Below are 13,569 nucleotides of genomic sequence, written 5' to 3'. Positions count from 1 at the left end.
AAGCAGAAAATAATTATTTTACTCCAGAATCTTGCAAACATAAAATTGAACTATTAAGAAATCTTAGGAGACTGCTGACAGATATCTGTAAGTACCAGCTCTGGCAGTCCCCTGTTTTAACAGTCTGAGAAAGAAGACTCCTCTCAGTCACTCAGCTGTGACTGCATTATTTCCAGACTTCTAAATGACATATCCTTAAGAAACTCTGATACAAGATGCACTCGATCAGTCAGCCTCGTGTTCAATACATTGTTCTCATTACTCTATCATCTCCGCAAGCACACGGAGTAACCATGGATCATGTGTAAGGTGCACATACATAGTAAGCTTCCAGATAGGACGGGGACAGCATGCTGTGCACAAGCACTTTGTGCTGCCCTTCCACCCCATTCCATCCTCTGCCTTGCCTGGCCATAAGAAGCAGGGACATAAGGTACCAAGCTGGGAAAATGTTATGTTTAAAGGCAGAAAGATTGCTTCTCCAGAAGTGAAATCAAGGTGACCCAATTGTAGCAATTCCCTTGGTTGTTTAGGTTTTTGTTTTGTTTTCCCATTAATTCTCTGAACAATTCTGCTTTGCTTAACAGTTAACAAAGCTGCATACGCCACGCTTCAGAACAGGATGATTCATCTTTTGGGCAGTGCCCAGCATGGTAGGAGACCAGATCCCACTGTTTTCATAGAATAAATAATACTTGTGGCAATAGCACTGGGCAACTGGAACCTCTATCTAAAAAGAAATTAGCCTAGAGTTGATTTCTACTAAAATGAGTGTCTACGAATGGATAGTTTTATTTATCTAGCATTTATTTTATAGTGTAAGAAAATGCATCTGTAAATATTGCAAATCCTTGACAGAATAAGGATAAGTCATAAATGCTGCCATTTTTGCTTAAATTAACAAGCCAACTTCTCAGATGAAAACTGATTTTTAAAAATTTCGTCTTATTCCACACACAAACTGAAGTGTTTTGTGGATTACTACAAGAACTTGAAACCATTTCTACCTCCAAAGTAATTTTATTTAAATGAATATCTGCACTACAGTCAGCATCACAAGAGATGCTGAATGAACTGGAAATTAGAGGGCCCAAGAACAACAATAACATACCCCTCAGGCTTACATTCACACCATGATACTCACCCTGTATCTCAAAATGGGAAAAATCCATGAAAAGTTACGAGCTGTTGGCAATGTGAGGTTTATTTTCATCACTTTTAGGCTACCCTATTCCTTTCTTTTCTATAACTCTTAGCAAATAACGCAGTCTATAGACTGCAAGACTTGTTAAGTGAAACATACACCGTAACGTGAAGGTCTGGGAGGAGTCTGATTCATTGGATTCAAGTTTTTTCAGCCCTTCATGTTCTTTTCCAGTGCCTTCAGTGTTTCAGATCTATTTTTTCAAGTTTTCTTTTTTTTAATAGGAAAGAGATATGCAATTAAACAACGCACTGTCAGAAGATTATTCATCAAAAATGATTAACAAATCTGATCTTAGACTAAAACAAATCAATAGCAATGAATATTAAAAAATCATACCAGATGGCAGGTCATCCAAAGGAAACTCAAACAACTTGGATTTGTAAACAGAGTGGAAATGGAAGTCATCCTGAAATAGTAAATAATTGCATGCATTAAAAATCAATAATCATCATCTTGTGAGCCTTAACAAGACAATTCTAAAGGGTCCCTTGCTATTCAAAACCTACATTAGGAAAAGTGCAACCTGCAAGGCACCATTTCTTTTCACTCTTCTCAGCTGTGGTGGGATTGCTACCACCACAGTTACATCTTTTATTTGAAGTACGTGAGTACAGCAACAAAGTCGTTGAGCACACTTAGAGATGGACTTAGGAGAGCTGCCCAGGGAGCACTGAGAATCCTGGGAGCTGCTGCACAGGAGCATAGAGCAAAGCAGGAGGAGAGGGATATAACAAACCCAGTGCCAAAAGAGGGGACAGAACACTCACAGACATCTCAAGCTGGCTCCAAGTGACACTCAGCCTCCAGAAGTGCTGCACTGCTCTACTTCCAAGTGTTCTGGAACATGTACATGTATCACTACCTGATTTTTGCAGGATTACTTCTGTCTGTGATTAGGAGGACTCAGAAACTGAGAAGCTGAGTTAATGAGTTGGTAACGAAGGGAATGAGTCTTATACCTAATCTGTACCAATGAATGCCTGTATTCCACGAAAAAAATACAGCAGGACTACCAGAAGTTCTACTTACATCTGAATTGTAGTTTTCATCTGGTTCAATAAGGTAAGTATGATTTCCATCATAGAACATCCCACTGTCATAAGCAAGAGAAGTAAATTTAAAACAAACATTAGCACAGTACTGAAGTAAGTTTAAGAAGCTCACGTATTTAAAAACAAATATTTCAGAAGAGAAGCAGTTAAAAACGTTTTCAGGAACTGAACATAATTCTGAATCTTTTTTTTTGTTTCTTTGCTTTAGAAAGATACTCGTTCCCATAATGATATATAGATAGGTTCTACTTTTATAGATAGATTCTACTTTCTCCTACAAATCTTCTCTACAATATGTAAAAACACCACAAAAATCCAGCTTAGAGCCAATCTCATACAGATCTACTTGCAGTAAGGGCTCTGCCTTCAGAATTATTCATACAGAGGTTTTCAAACTTGCCTACAGCTTTCCTACAAATAAAAATAAATTGAACTGATCTTAGATTTTCATGGTTTTGATTTACTCTTTCCAAAGTAATATTGCATAGTACCAAGGACAAGGGACATAACAGGATGTTTGAGATGCTCCAGTAATAACAATTACAATAGATAGTCTCTTCTTCTCGAATTAATTCATCTTTCTAGAAAAAGCCAATGCTATATATATAGCACTGTATCAGTACAGACATTATATGATTTTCACGATAAGGAAATTAAAACCTCATCATATGAACTCATCTAATGAGTTGTGATGAAAAATACAGATACTGAGGACAAAGCCTTATGCCACATCCCCGGTTCTGGTGAACCAAGAGCTCTTTCTTAGTGGCACAAAATCTTCGTAAGTTCTATTACAAAGTACTGAAGTGTTAAGGCATCCCAGATCAATGAAGACAGCAACGCCAAATGTTCTGGTACTACAACTTGAATACACAGTAAAAAACACAGTCCATTCCTACAATTATGCTTTCTATTACGAGCTGCTTTAGGTTTATTTATGTAAAGAGGTTAGGGAGGCATTTCTTATATCACTATTTTGATCTTCAAACAAACCAGCAATTTTTTTAAATTTTCCCTTTACAGCAGTGACATACATGCATGGTTGGAATTAGGCTGTATCAGCATGTCCATTTCAAAATGCTCCTAGCAGGACTTTGAGCCTAACTATAAATCCGACCTGCAAGTTAAAACTTGGCACACATTATAGCAGCATAAAAGCATTTATTTATTTAGATTACTCTTTAGTAACATCCTATACATTAAAAAAAAAAAAATTATCAGAATTATAAATGACAAACCCTGACACTTTTTATTTAACACAACTTAATTTTTAATCAGCAAAATGTTAATTTTGCTCAGGGCCTAATGCAGTGAGTGAAATACTGCCATTTCATTTCTGACTATTTAGAAATGTAAGTGTATATTAAGCTTGTAGACTATGACATCTCCTGGTGAGCATATTTTTCTTAGCATCACTTTTACAAGGTTAACCATTCAGCATTCACAGAAGTAGCTTGGGTTGCTGAGTCTATAACATACTTCAGACTTTGCCATGAGTACACCCACAATTCTGTGCTTATTCTCCAGGAAGAAGCACTGTCTGTGCTCCTAAAATAAATACTCTAGCACCTGCTGAAGGTTTCTGCCTCAGAAAAATGTAAGATTTGGGGACATTTGGGAAGGTCTGGAACAGTTCTTCATCATGCTAAACCTCCTTCATTTTCATTACAGTTTTAAGCACAGTCTGCAAGACCAAGTGTTGTTAACAGATGACTTCTTGTGTGAGTGTTGTACTCAGCAGCATTGGCTTCTGATCAAGTCACTTAATAAAAAAAAATAATCACAGCTGACCCTCAGATTTGACTTGCCCCCCATGGCACTTTTCCAATGACTTCAATAGTTTTAGACTGTCAAGGTATCACACTGTGTTAGAGAGAAAGCAGCAGCAAAACACAAGCTATCTAAAAAATCCACATTTGGGTTATTCAGAAAAACAAATTTGCAGACACGAAAGACTAGCTCGCACTTACAACAGCAGTTTATGTATTTACCACCAGTGGGCAGCAAAATCACAGCACAACTGGTTTCTGTGTGACTGGCCTCCAAACGCGGAACCGAGCTCAGCTCAGAACTGAGCACAGATCATTTATATCCCAGCAACCAAAGTGTTTTGCATTCAAAGCGTCCTGCATTAACTCACACGGAGCTGTGGTTACTGCATATCCCACAGAAAGAAAAAATTCCAGTGAGTTTGGAGTTAAAGTTGTAGAGAAACTTATTTCATTAGCGAAGTCATTAAGAAGAAATTCATCATTTGAGGACTCCATCAGCCAGTCACCTTATTAATTTAATTAATGAAAAGAAAACTACCACACAGACATTACCAACAGAAGAACTCACAATTTATGATTAGAAATACAACATCATCTCTGCAGGCATGTCTGAAAAAATGTCTGTTAAAGGCATCTGTTCTGTCTCATGCATTTCATGCATTTCCTAAAATTCAGTATATATTTGTAGTATTTAATTAGCATTTGAAACAGATTATGGAGAAACTAGCTGTAATGCTGGAGATGCAATGCCAGAGAAGGTAAGGTTAATATAGCTCAGGAAAACTTTCTCATAACAGATGCTGGAATTACCAGCCCATTACAGTAAGCTTCATATTTCATCCTGTGTGAAGGATAACTGCTGAAACATTTCACAAAAAGAAAAAAAAAGAAGAAAAAGCTAACATTCGAGAGAGCTGAATCGTACAGGAAAGAAAGCATCTTTCCTCACATTACTGCATTACTAGAGTTAGAAGAACTCTATTTGAACATTAGGCAGTTTGAAAATACTGAGCAGCAGCAGATCAGTCTTAAGAGGCAACCAGCAAAAGGAGGCCAAGAAAGGACGTGTGCTGCCCCTTCTATTGTTGCACTCTCTCCTAGGAGTTAGCAGGGGCTTAGACCTAATGGATCACTGCTAATGGAAGCCATGAAGCTAAATCCCCTCAAGATGCAGCAGGATGCTGCTATTTTTAGGCTCACTGACACCACCAAACCTGAGGTCAGTTTAATCGAGCTGCTCAACCTTGGCAATAAATGAGAGAAGCGCATCTCTAAGTCAGACAATGAGTGCAGGAATGATGGGTCTAATGCATACATTCTCCCCCTTCCTTATAAAGAAAGTACAAATATAAAAGTTACTTAAATATGTGTATGTGTGTGTCTGATACTGAAACTACAGAACACTTGGAAATGGATAACAATGAAGATTTCTATGAGCTGAGTCCTGCTTCCTTAGGGAAATCAATCTCCACGCTCAGGCTCTCCTTGCTGCCCTGACCTTCCCAGCTGATCTGAACATCAAAAGTGCTGAGGTCCTGTAATTCCCAGAGTCAACAGACACTGAAGGCACTTGGCTGCTCTGTAAACCTGACAAGTATCTTTCAGTAGTGCCAAAAGTAGACAGGTCCAAAAGTTGAGAATCAGCACACAGCTCTGTGTAACCTTCAAGTGACAGGAGCTTTAACTACATTACCACTAAAACCATGCACTTTGAAACAATACGCACAATTTTTCATCCTTTATTTCAGATTTTCAAGTTTGACTATCTCAGAGACAAGCACTTCTGTGAAGAACATGGATAGGACTAGAGAAACTCAACACTGACACCTTCCTTTGTAAACAAAGTAGAAAAGAAAGAATAAATATAGCATTCTAATAATACGAAAAGAACATAAGTGAATTTTGGATGGTTCATATCAACCTTGGTATTATTCTTTCTTCCTGCAAAATGGAGCATTTTCAGCTACTTTCATCTCTCTATTATAAACTATCTTAAACAATATTTGGTCAAAGCTGTTATCATATGTCCTTAGTTTAAAAAAAAATAGAATAAAATAAAAAAGCAACAAAAGAAGAGAGAGAGAGAGAAAAAAAAAAAAAAAACTTGGATGTTTTGGCAGTGGGTCCTGAAAAAAACAACACTTTTACAAGGTTCAAATTAGATTAATTTTATGTAAAGGTTATCGAGATAATAATAGTGGTTGCAAACCAATTAATGAACAAATGGCATTATTTTTTTTTTAAACAACTTTGTTTAAAAGATTAAGTGAAGTTCAGTAAAAACAAAACACCAGACTTACTGTAGTCCATGGCATGTTGACAAGGCAACAAATGACACTGGATTTCCTCGAATTTTTCCCTGATAATAGCAATGTTCTCCTCCCTGAAATTGGAAATTGAGAGCATGAATCCACGGGATGTCCCACAGTATAATGCTCTAACCTGTCCAACACTGCTTTTTTATTATAATATTGCAAACCCAGGGACATGGCATCAAGAGCATAGCAGAGGTTCACCCCCTCTCCTTTAAGCCATCTACAAGTTCAGTACAGAGTCAAACATCATCTTTTGGACTTTCTCTATGCTGAATGGAGATGAAAATCTTTAGTGTGAAATCTCTGGCATCTCAAGAAAATTTCAGACACAAATGGCTCCAGAAGCATCCATGTTTCTTCACTGAAGAGAGCTGGAAACAAGGGGCTGAGATGTGCACGTGTTCTGCACATGGCTACATCAGAAGATAAGCTTTGCCCTGAGGGCCAGGCAATTTCCTACTTCTAAGGAGAAAAATACGCTTATCAAATAATAAGATTTGATTAAGAAGCAAACAAATCTAAAACGCTCCCCAGCACTCCAAAGCTAAAAGAAACTTTAGTTCATATTTGCCTATTCTATAAATACTGTAAATAGAAAATACACTTCTCAGATCAAATCCAGCCAACGTTATTCAACATATCCCCCTGCCCTTAGTTTCACAGAAGTTGCACTGATTGTGGAGTAAGGCTTACTGCATGTGCACTGAATGTATTCAGCACTGCACTGTAAAAAGAACAGGTGAATAAAAAACCACACAAAGAAACAGTAGATTAGTAAGAATGAGCTGAAACTGTATGAGGAACAAATCTCTTTCTCCAAAAATTACTTTTGCAGTAATATTCCTGTAAAACTGATGTCAGCACGTGAAAACAGGAATATACTGAAAAAAATATCAACAGGGAGTTGTACAGACATGTAGCTGTGGAAGGAATTTGGAGAAACAAGACAAATTGGTTTGTTCTCAGAAAATACAGTTAGTATGTATCAGAAGTCAAATTTCAGTTTGCAAAATTGTGTCCCTGTAAGCAGGAGAAACATTTATTCATGCTAGGGATCCAAAAGATCCAAGTCTGCGGCTGAAAAGCGGGTTTTGGTCTTCTTAATGAGAATCAAATAAATGTCCCAAGATAATACCTCCAAATTAATTTATTTCATAATAAATCGAAGAATAATATTCTATGCATACAGATCTAGAAAAGAAAAATACAAGAAAAACAGTTTTAAATTTTTACCTAGGAAAACTGTGATTTAGACACATTCTATTCTATTTAATTAAACCAAGTCAAATAATTGAACTTGTTGATCTTTTGAGGCTCACAGTAATTCTGACAGAGATAGAAATATAACTCTGATCTCCAGTCTCACAGAACTCTTCTTACCACTGCAAAAAAATTATTTCTTTACATTAAGATTTGGGGGATACTTTTATACGTAGACTTTTATATTCCTATTAAGATAACGTAAGTCACTTCACAACAATTATAAAAATTTTAGGGGTTTTAAAGCTAAACAGCTATTTTCAAGTATACTTTGCAGTATAAAAAAGAAGGCTAACTTCCTTATAAGAAATCCTTTTATCAGAATACACTAGATGAAGTTTTGAGGTTTTGGACCACCACCTGTCATCATCTCAGCAAAGAAATAAAGAGGTGATGCAGTGAAAGCAGGTGGCACAAGCGCCGGGAAAAGTGATTGCTTAGTGCAATAACAGCACCTCAAGCAGGTAAATCATGCCTGTATCATGGCATTTGGTGGAGAGGGTGCAAAGCGTACATCCTAAGTTTAGCAGATTTCATTTCAACAGTCCACAAAACATGAAAGGAGAAGCACTTAAAGCTATGAAGTTTGGGACTGGCTCTGCAGTGGGAGTTCGCACAACTGCAAGGACGCCATAGATTAATGCTTCTCCTGTGTAGGTCTGGACAAAAAGTCTCCTGACCTTGCCTCTCTGTAGGCTGATCTTCTTACTCCTGACATGTACTAATGCTACTTTACAGCAGGTGCTGTAATAGAGAACACCGTGCTGCAGAAGAATGGAGGTAAGATGTAACACCTCTGAAAGATTAAGCACAATCACCACACAAATCCACTTTTGCTCTATTATTGGAAACATGCAATGAAGGACCCTCTTCTCTATAGGTGTTTGTAGCAGAATGACAGAAACTGAAAAAAAAAATCTTGCCATTTCAGTTTTTCCTAAAAATACTCTGGTATTATATGAGAATTGAGACTTCCCTCAATAGATGAAATTAGCAGCACTGCCAAAAACAGTCCAGTCAACAGAATCAAGGTCTTTTTGTGAAGAAAGAGCTGTAAGCTTCCCGTAGCCACTACATGCCTTTTCTGCCCTCTGAAAAGCAGTGAGTAATTGTCCATCTCAGCAAATCAAACCATCAGGCTGGCTTTTGTCAGCTACTGAAAATGGCTCAGGCTTCAGATGAAGAAGAAATAATGCTGTTCTTCTGACATATGTAATCAAGAGAGATTCAGACTTATTCCTTTCTGCTCTAAAACTGAAAGCAGCCAGACAGGGTCCAGAAGAAAAGAGGAGTTTGACTATTTTGCCTCCACAAGGTGCACAGCCATTCTCCATGCTGCAGTTAGCACAAGGCAAGACAAGTTCTCTGCCAGCATTCATGGCACTTGGTTATCTGTTGGTGATTTTCAATAGCAATATGGAAAATGTGGAAACTTAATAAGTCTGGCCAGCTAGAAATGGAATAATATTCTACTATAAAAAAAAAAAAAACAAAACCAACACAAATGAACTCATAGTAGGATCCATTAAAATAAATGAACCATTATGACAGTGGTGGTGAATTCATGATTCAACCTTGGTCTTCACGCTTAAATTGAATAACTGTAGGCAAATTCTAAATTATATTGTTCTATGAACTTCAGCAGCTCCCTGCTGACCGTCTCATAGCCATTATACTCATGTCAGCCTGAGTTTACTTGCAGCCTATTTGGGTAGTTGGAATGGCTAAGATACTGAAAACATGAGATGGCAGAGATGCTGGTAATGCAGGTAAAGTCTGTTCCCATTTCTTTCCCTTAATATAGCCTGTCCCCTCCCAAAGAAGCACTAGCTGTTGAGTAATCACCAAAAAGGCATGAAGAACACATTAACCACTAGTGAAGGATGGAAATAAATAAAGAACAGCCAATGCAGTCGCTGGTGGTGGAGGTTCACTCCTCTCTGCAGTTTCAGTTACAAAAGTCTTTGCTGACCAGACATTGCCAGTGCTTATTATTCACTGCAGAGACACTATGACCTTCCCAGGGGATGAAAATTAAGGATGCTCATTCGTTTACTTTCAAATAACACCTGACATCAGATTTTCAAAGTAAGCAGTTTTCCTGCAATTAGGAGAGGTACTTGCATTAAAACTCATGCTACGCTCAAGCCACTGACCCTAAAATTAATAATTTCCTTCTTCCAGCATTACATATTCCTGTTTTAATACCCATTAATCCAAAGGAAAGGAGATTGCTGGTCTAGCTCAGATCCTACTAACACAGCTCCCTTTTCCTTTGCAGCAGAAAGCTCTCAAAGGCCAGCTAACCACTGTGCTACTTTTTAGAGAAGTGCCAGATAATGATTAGCTTTTTAAGGAGCTACCTATTGCTAGGCATGAGTTTTAAAACTGCTTCCTTAGTAATCACTTAGATCTACTTACAAATTATTGATGCTTGCTCAAGTTTTAACCCATTAATAAGTAACCCAGTGCATGGGAAACTGCAATAGAAGAAATTCTCTATAGCTGACCTCTACAGCCAAAAAAGACTCATTATTGATAAGTTTCTGTTTGTACAATGAAAATGAAATGTGCAATGAAAAGTCAAAATTGCACATTGTCCTGTTGTTCCTATGGACAGTGGAACTGCATGGAGAGACTAACACCCGTTTTAATTGCCAAGTGCTGACGCAACAGGGGTAGCCTACTGGTGTGGCTGCACTGTCTCCTGCAGCTGCCCAGGAACCACCTCAGGAATGTGTCACTGCTCCCTCACAGAACAGGTATCTGCATTTAGCTACACTGCAGCGCAGACTCCAGAAAGTCAACTGGTTTGAAAATGTAAAAGTGCCCTCTCTTTCTAGAAAGACAGTTACCACATGAACCATAAAACAAAGAACCAAAGTGCAATAGAGTCATTTGGCCATAACTCCATTTAGGGTTTCAAAATTAAAAGTATGAATTCAAAAATTTGAGATAAAGCATCTCCACTTTCTAGGCTTCTTCCAATGCCCATGTTTCAGAGCTGCTGACAGCACTATCAAAACTACACGTGTACAGAATGGGGTCCTGCACACAGGCAACTCACTCCAGCTGCCACAGGTGACTCACAGCAGTGCCTTCAGCAGATGACACTTGCCATCAGCTCGGCTTCCCACTCTGAGGCCAAATGAGGCTTGCATACACCGCCCAGCAGCTACAAAAGAAAATGCTCCTCAAGTGCATCTGCAGGCTATGGACACAGCTTGTGTCAGCACAACACCATCTGGGCCAGGAACTGCCCTGGCACCTGCTTGGAAGCAGCCTCTTGCCTTGCCTGAGTGTTAGGAAAAATGACTTCAATTATCACCTGCTTGAATGCAGATGTGTCAGAAGATAACTGGGCTGGATACCTCCTCCTCCTTACTCTATTAAGTTTATGTCAGCAGGTGTAGCAGTGCATAGTTTTTCTGAGTCAAGGTATTCAAGCCTTTTAATGACAGCCACTTTGCCTGAGTTCTGCATTCTGCGAAAAAGGGAGTAAGCCTTGAAAGGGACACTGAAGTCATTATAATCTACCCATACTAATCTTTCACAGTAGTCCAGTAGCCATTACTGAGTCTGAAGCCAAAGTGTAAGCATGTGATGTGCAAGGTTACTATAAACACAACACAGAAGATGAAACGTTGGCATGCATCTACATGGATACCTATTAGTCAGAATGTGGTAAACACCTGAATAGAAAGGAGAAAAGTATTAATCAGATTTCCTTACTGACTCTTCATTATTCCTGAATGACAGCTTATCTTGAAGTGCGAATTCACAGAGCTGAAGACAACCTGGAAACATTAACCCAGTGTATATAACACAGTGCCAGTTCAGTGTCTCTGTGAAAAATATGAATTGAGACAAAGACTGTTTACAGAACTCAAGATCAAGTAAGTAAAGATATCAAGCTGGAGCTTTGCATGGAAAAGCTCCTTCAGAAGTACAGCAGCTTCAGTTTGCTTTGCTTAATTCCTCCTCAAGGGGATTAAGTTAAACTCAATAAGATACTTTTATTTTTTCATAAGAGCCTCTACAAAAGGATTTAATGTTCTTTAATGCTATAGTAGCAGTTAATTTCTCTTAGCCTCATGTGCATTCAGTTTACAGAACTTTGGTGCATTTCATTCTCTATGCATGCTGTACATTATAGCACATGGATGAATATCTCCCGAGGTACACAAAGGTCGGCAGGACTTGTCTACGAATTCAGGTGCTGGGCCTCTCCCTTCTGGGGTGTGTGAAAACCACAGAGGACAGCACTCAGGAGGTGCCCCCTTCCAGTCACAAAGCCACCCCGGTTCAGCAGAACCAGGACTACAATGCTGGGGCCCACATCCACAGCAGGATGAACACTTGGAGCTCTTGAAGGCTTTGACTTTCTGGCATATTTTCCCCTCCAGGACTAGCTTAAAACAATAGATTTTTCTTTATGCCATAAAGAGAAGGACAATATAAAAGCTGCAAGATTGCAGATGAATCATGAGCTGGGATTCCTTCTAGTGCAGGATATTTAAAACAAGGCCTGGGAAAGGCTCCTATACTGAATGCTGCTACTTTTAATTTCCTCCTTCACAGCAGCAGAATATATTGCTAACAGACAGTAAGCTAGTAATAGCAAGGAGATAAACGGATAGATTTAGGAAAGTTAATGCAAATGTACACTTACAGCACCAGCTTGCAGGGCCATTAGGTCAGGCAAATGCATTATATAAGATGACTGATTATCCAGCCCTGGTATCCCACAGGGGATACTGTGTTTTACTGAAACCCAGGGGAATTGCCTCCATAATTCAAATAATGCTAAAACAAGAAAGTGAGATACTCCTCAATGCTTCTAAATTCAGAGCAGCAGATTGATACTGTTAGGAAAAAAGATATCCGGAGTAACCAAAAATGCACAGAAATTTTAAAATGTTGTCAAGGTATGTTCAACAAGACACATAATAACATCAATACTATCCTTTACCTACTGGAAATAAATTCACCATTTGATGCCATGGCAGCATCTGGTTAGACATGAACCATGCAGTCATCCCCTGTTCCACTATCTATGCACTCCTGTCTTACAGCAAAAGCCCTATAACTAGTCCCTTAGTGAAGGAAGCTGCCGTTTTATTCTATCAAACTTCATCCCACTTTCATTTACTCTACTGGTCAAAGACAGGCAGTTCTCCAGATGCTCCTTCTATGGATTACAATAATTTCCAATTTTGTATTTCTATTTTCATTAACATACACATACTTATTTTCTCCTAAGTTATTAATGAAATCAGCCTTGCAGGAGCCCCCTGTTAAACTGTGTCAGACTCCCAGATTCTCTGTCAGCTATCTTTGACTAGTTTACTGTTAACACTAGAAAGTAAATTATGGTCTAGATTTATTAATCATTAGCCATGAGGCAAGCAAAGCTCTGTAGAGGGAATGGAAGTAAGAGAAGCTCTGATGATGCTATGGGAAGCATATCAAATGAGTTTTCTGCTACTAACAGCTTCCCTAGTCTCTGGACACCGCCCAAAAAAGACCTGCCAGAAATAGGCAGATATAATTCCTGCATTATTTATGATTTGTTCCTTTTTAGGTTTCTTTCTCCCCTAGGGCTGCAGCACCAGGTTGTGCAGGCACGGGTATGTGCACACACTGCACAGGGCAGAGCCTCCAGTGCCATCACCACTCACGTGAGCTGAATTTTTCAGGAACAGAATGTAATCCCTGCCAGGGAAACCTGCTTAGCACACACGCTTTTCTGCCAAGCTGAAACTCCTTCCTCTCTGGCTATGAAATGGTGAGGCATCAAAAGCTGAAGAAAAATGACTGGATTCCTCTGCACAGCTCAGGCAGCGCGTGATTGTAAATCTGGAAGGTGCTGGTGGAAGCCCTTTGCTATAAAGCTGGAAACACAGCAGTCAGTGATAAAAAATACCCTGCCCACAGACGGGCAGTATATTCTGGTTGCAACA

General features: G+C 38.9%; 1 protein-coding gene across 10 annotated transcripts in view; it reads right to left on the bottom strand.

The window, feature by feature from the left end:
* The window catches only part of ADAM22 (ADAM metallopeptidase domain 22), a 128,933-nt gene that overhangs the window by 55,079 nt on the left and 60,285 nt on the right, over nt 1–13,569 (bottom strand). For all 10 annotated transcript variants that reach the window (XR_008209090.1, XR_008209091.1, XM_052693613.1 and 7 more), the window contains exons 5-7: nt 6,332–6,414; nt 2,237–2,300; nt 1,544–1,613 (exon numbers count right to left, since the gene is read on the bottom strand). Coding sequence is in view for 8 of the 10 variants with exons in the window: in XM_052693613.1 (XP_052549573.1) it covers nt 1,544–1,613; nt 2,237–2,300; nt 6,332–6,414 (217 nt within the window). In the remaining 2 variants the exon portion in view is untranslated. The remainder of the gene's footprint in view (nt 1–1,543; nt 1,614–2,236; nt 2,301–6,331; nt 6,415–13,569) is intronic.

The sequence above is a fragment of the Tympanuchus pallidicinctus genome, unplaced genomic scaffold (assembly GCF_026119805.1).
Source record: "Tympanuchus pallidicinctus isolate F22 unplaced genomic scaffold, pur_lepc_1.0 scaffold3, whole genome shotgun sequence".
Taxonomy (NCBI): Eukaryota; Metazoa; Chordata; class Aves; order Galliformes; family Phasianidae; genus Tympanuchus; species Tympanuchus pallidicinctus.
The sequence above is the reverse complement of the archived record's forward strand: the minus strand, read 5'-3'. Positions and strand labels throughout refer to the sequence as shown.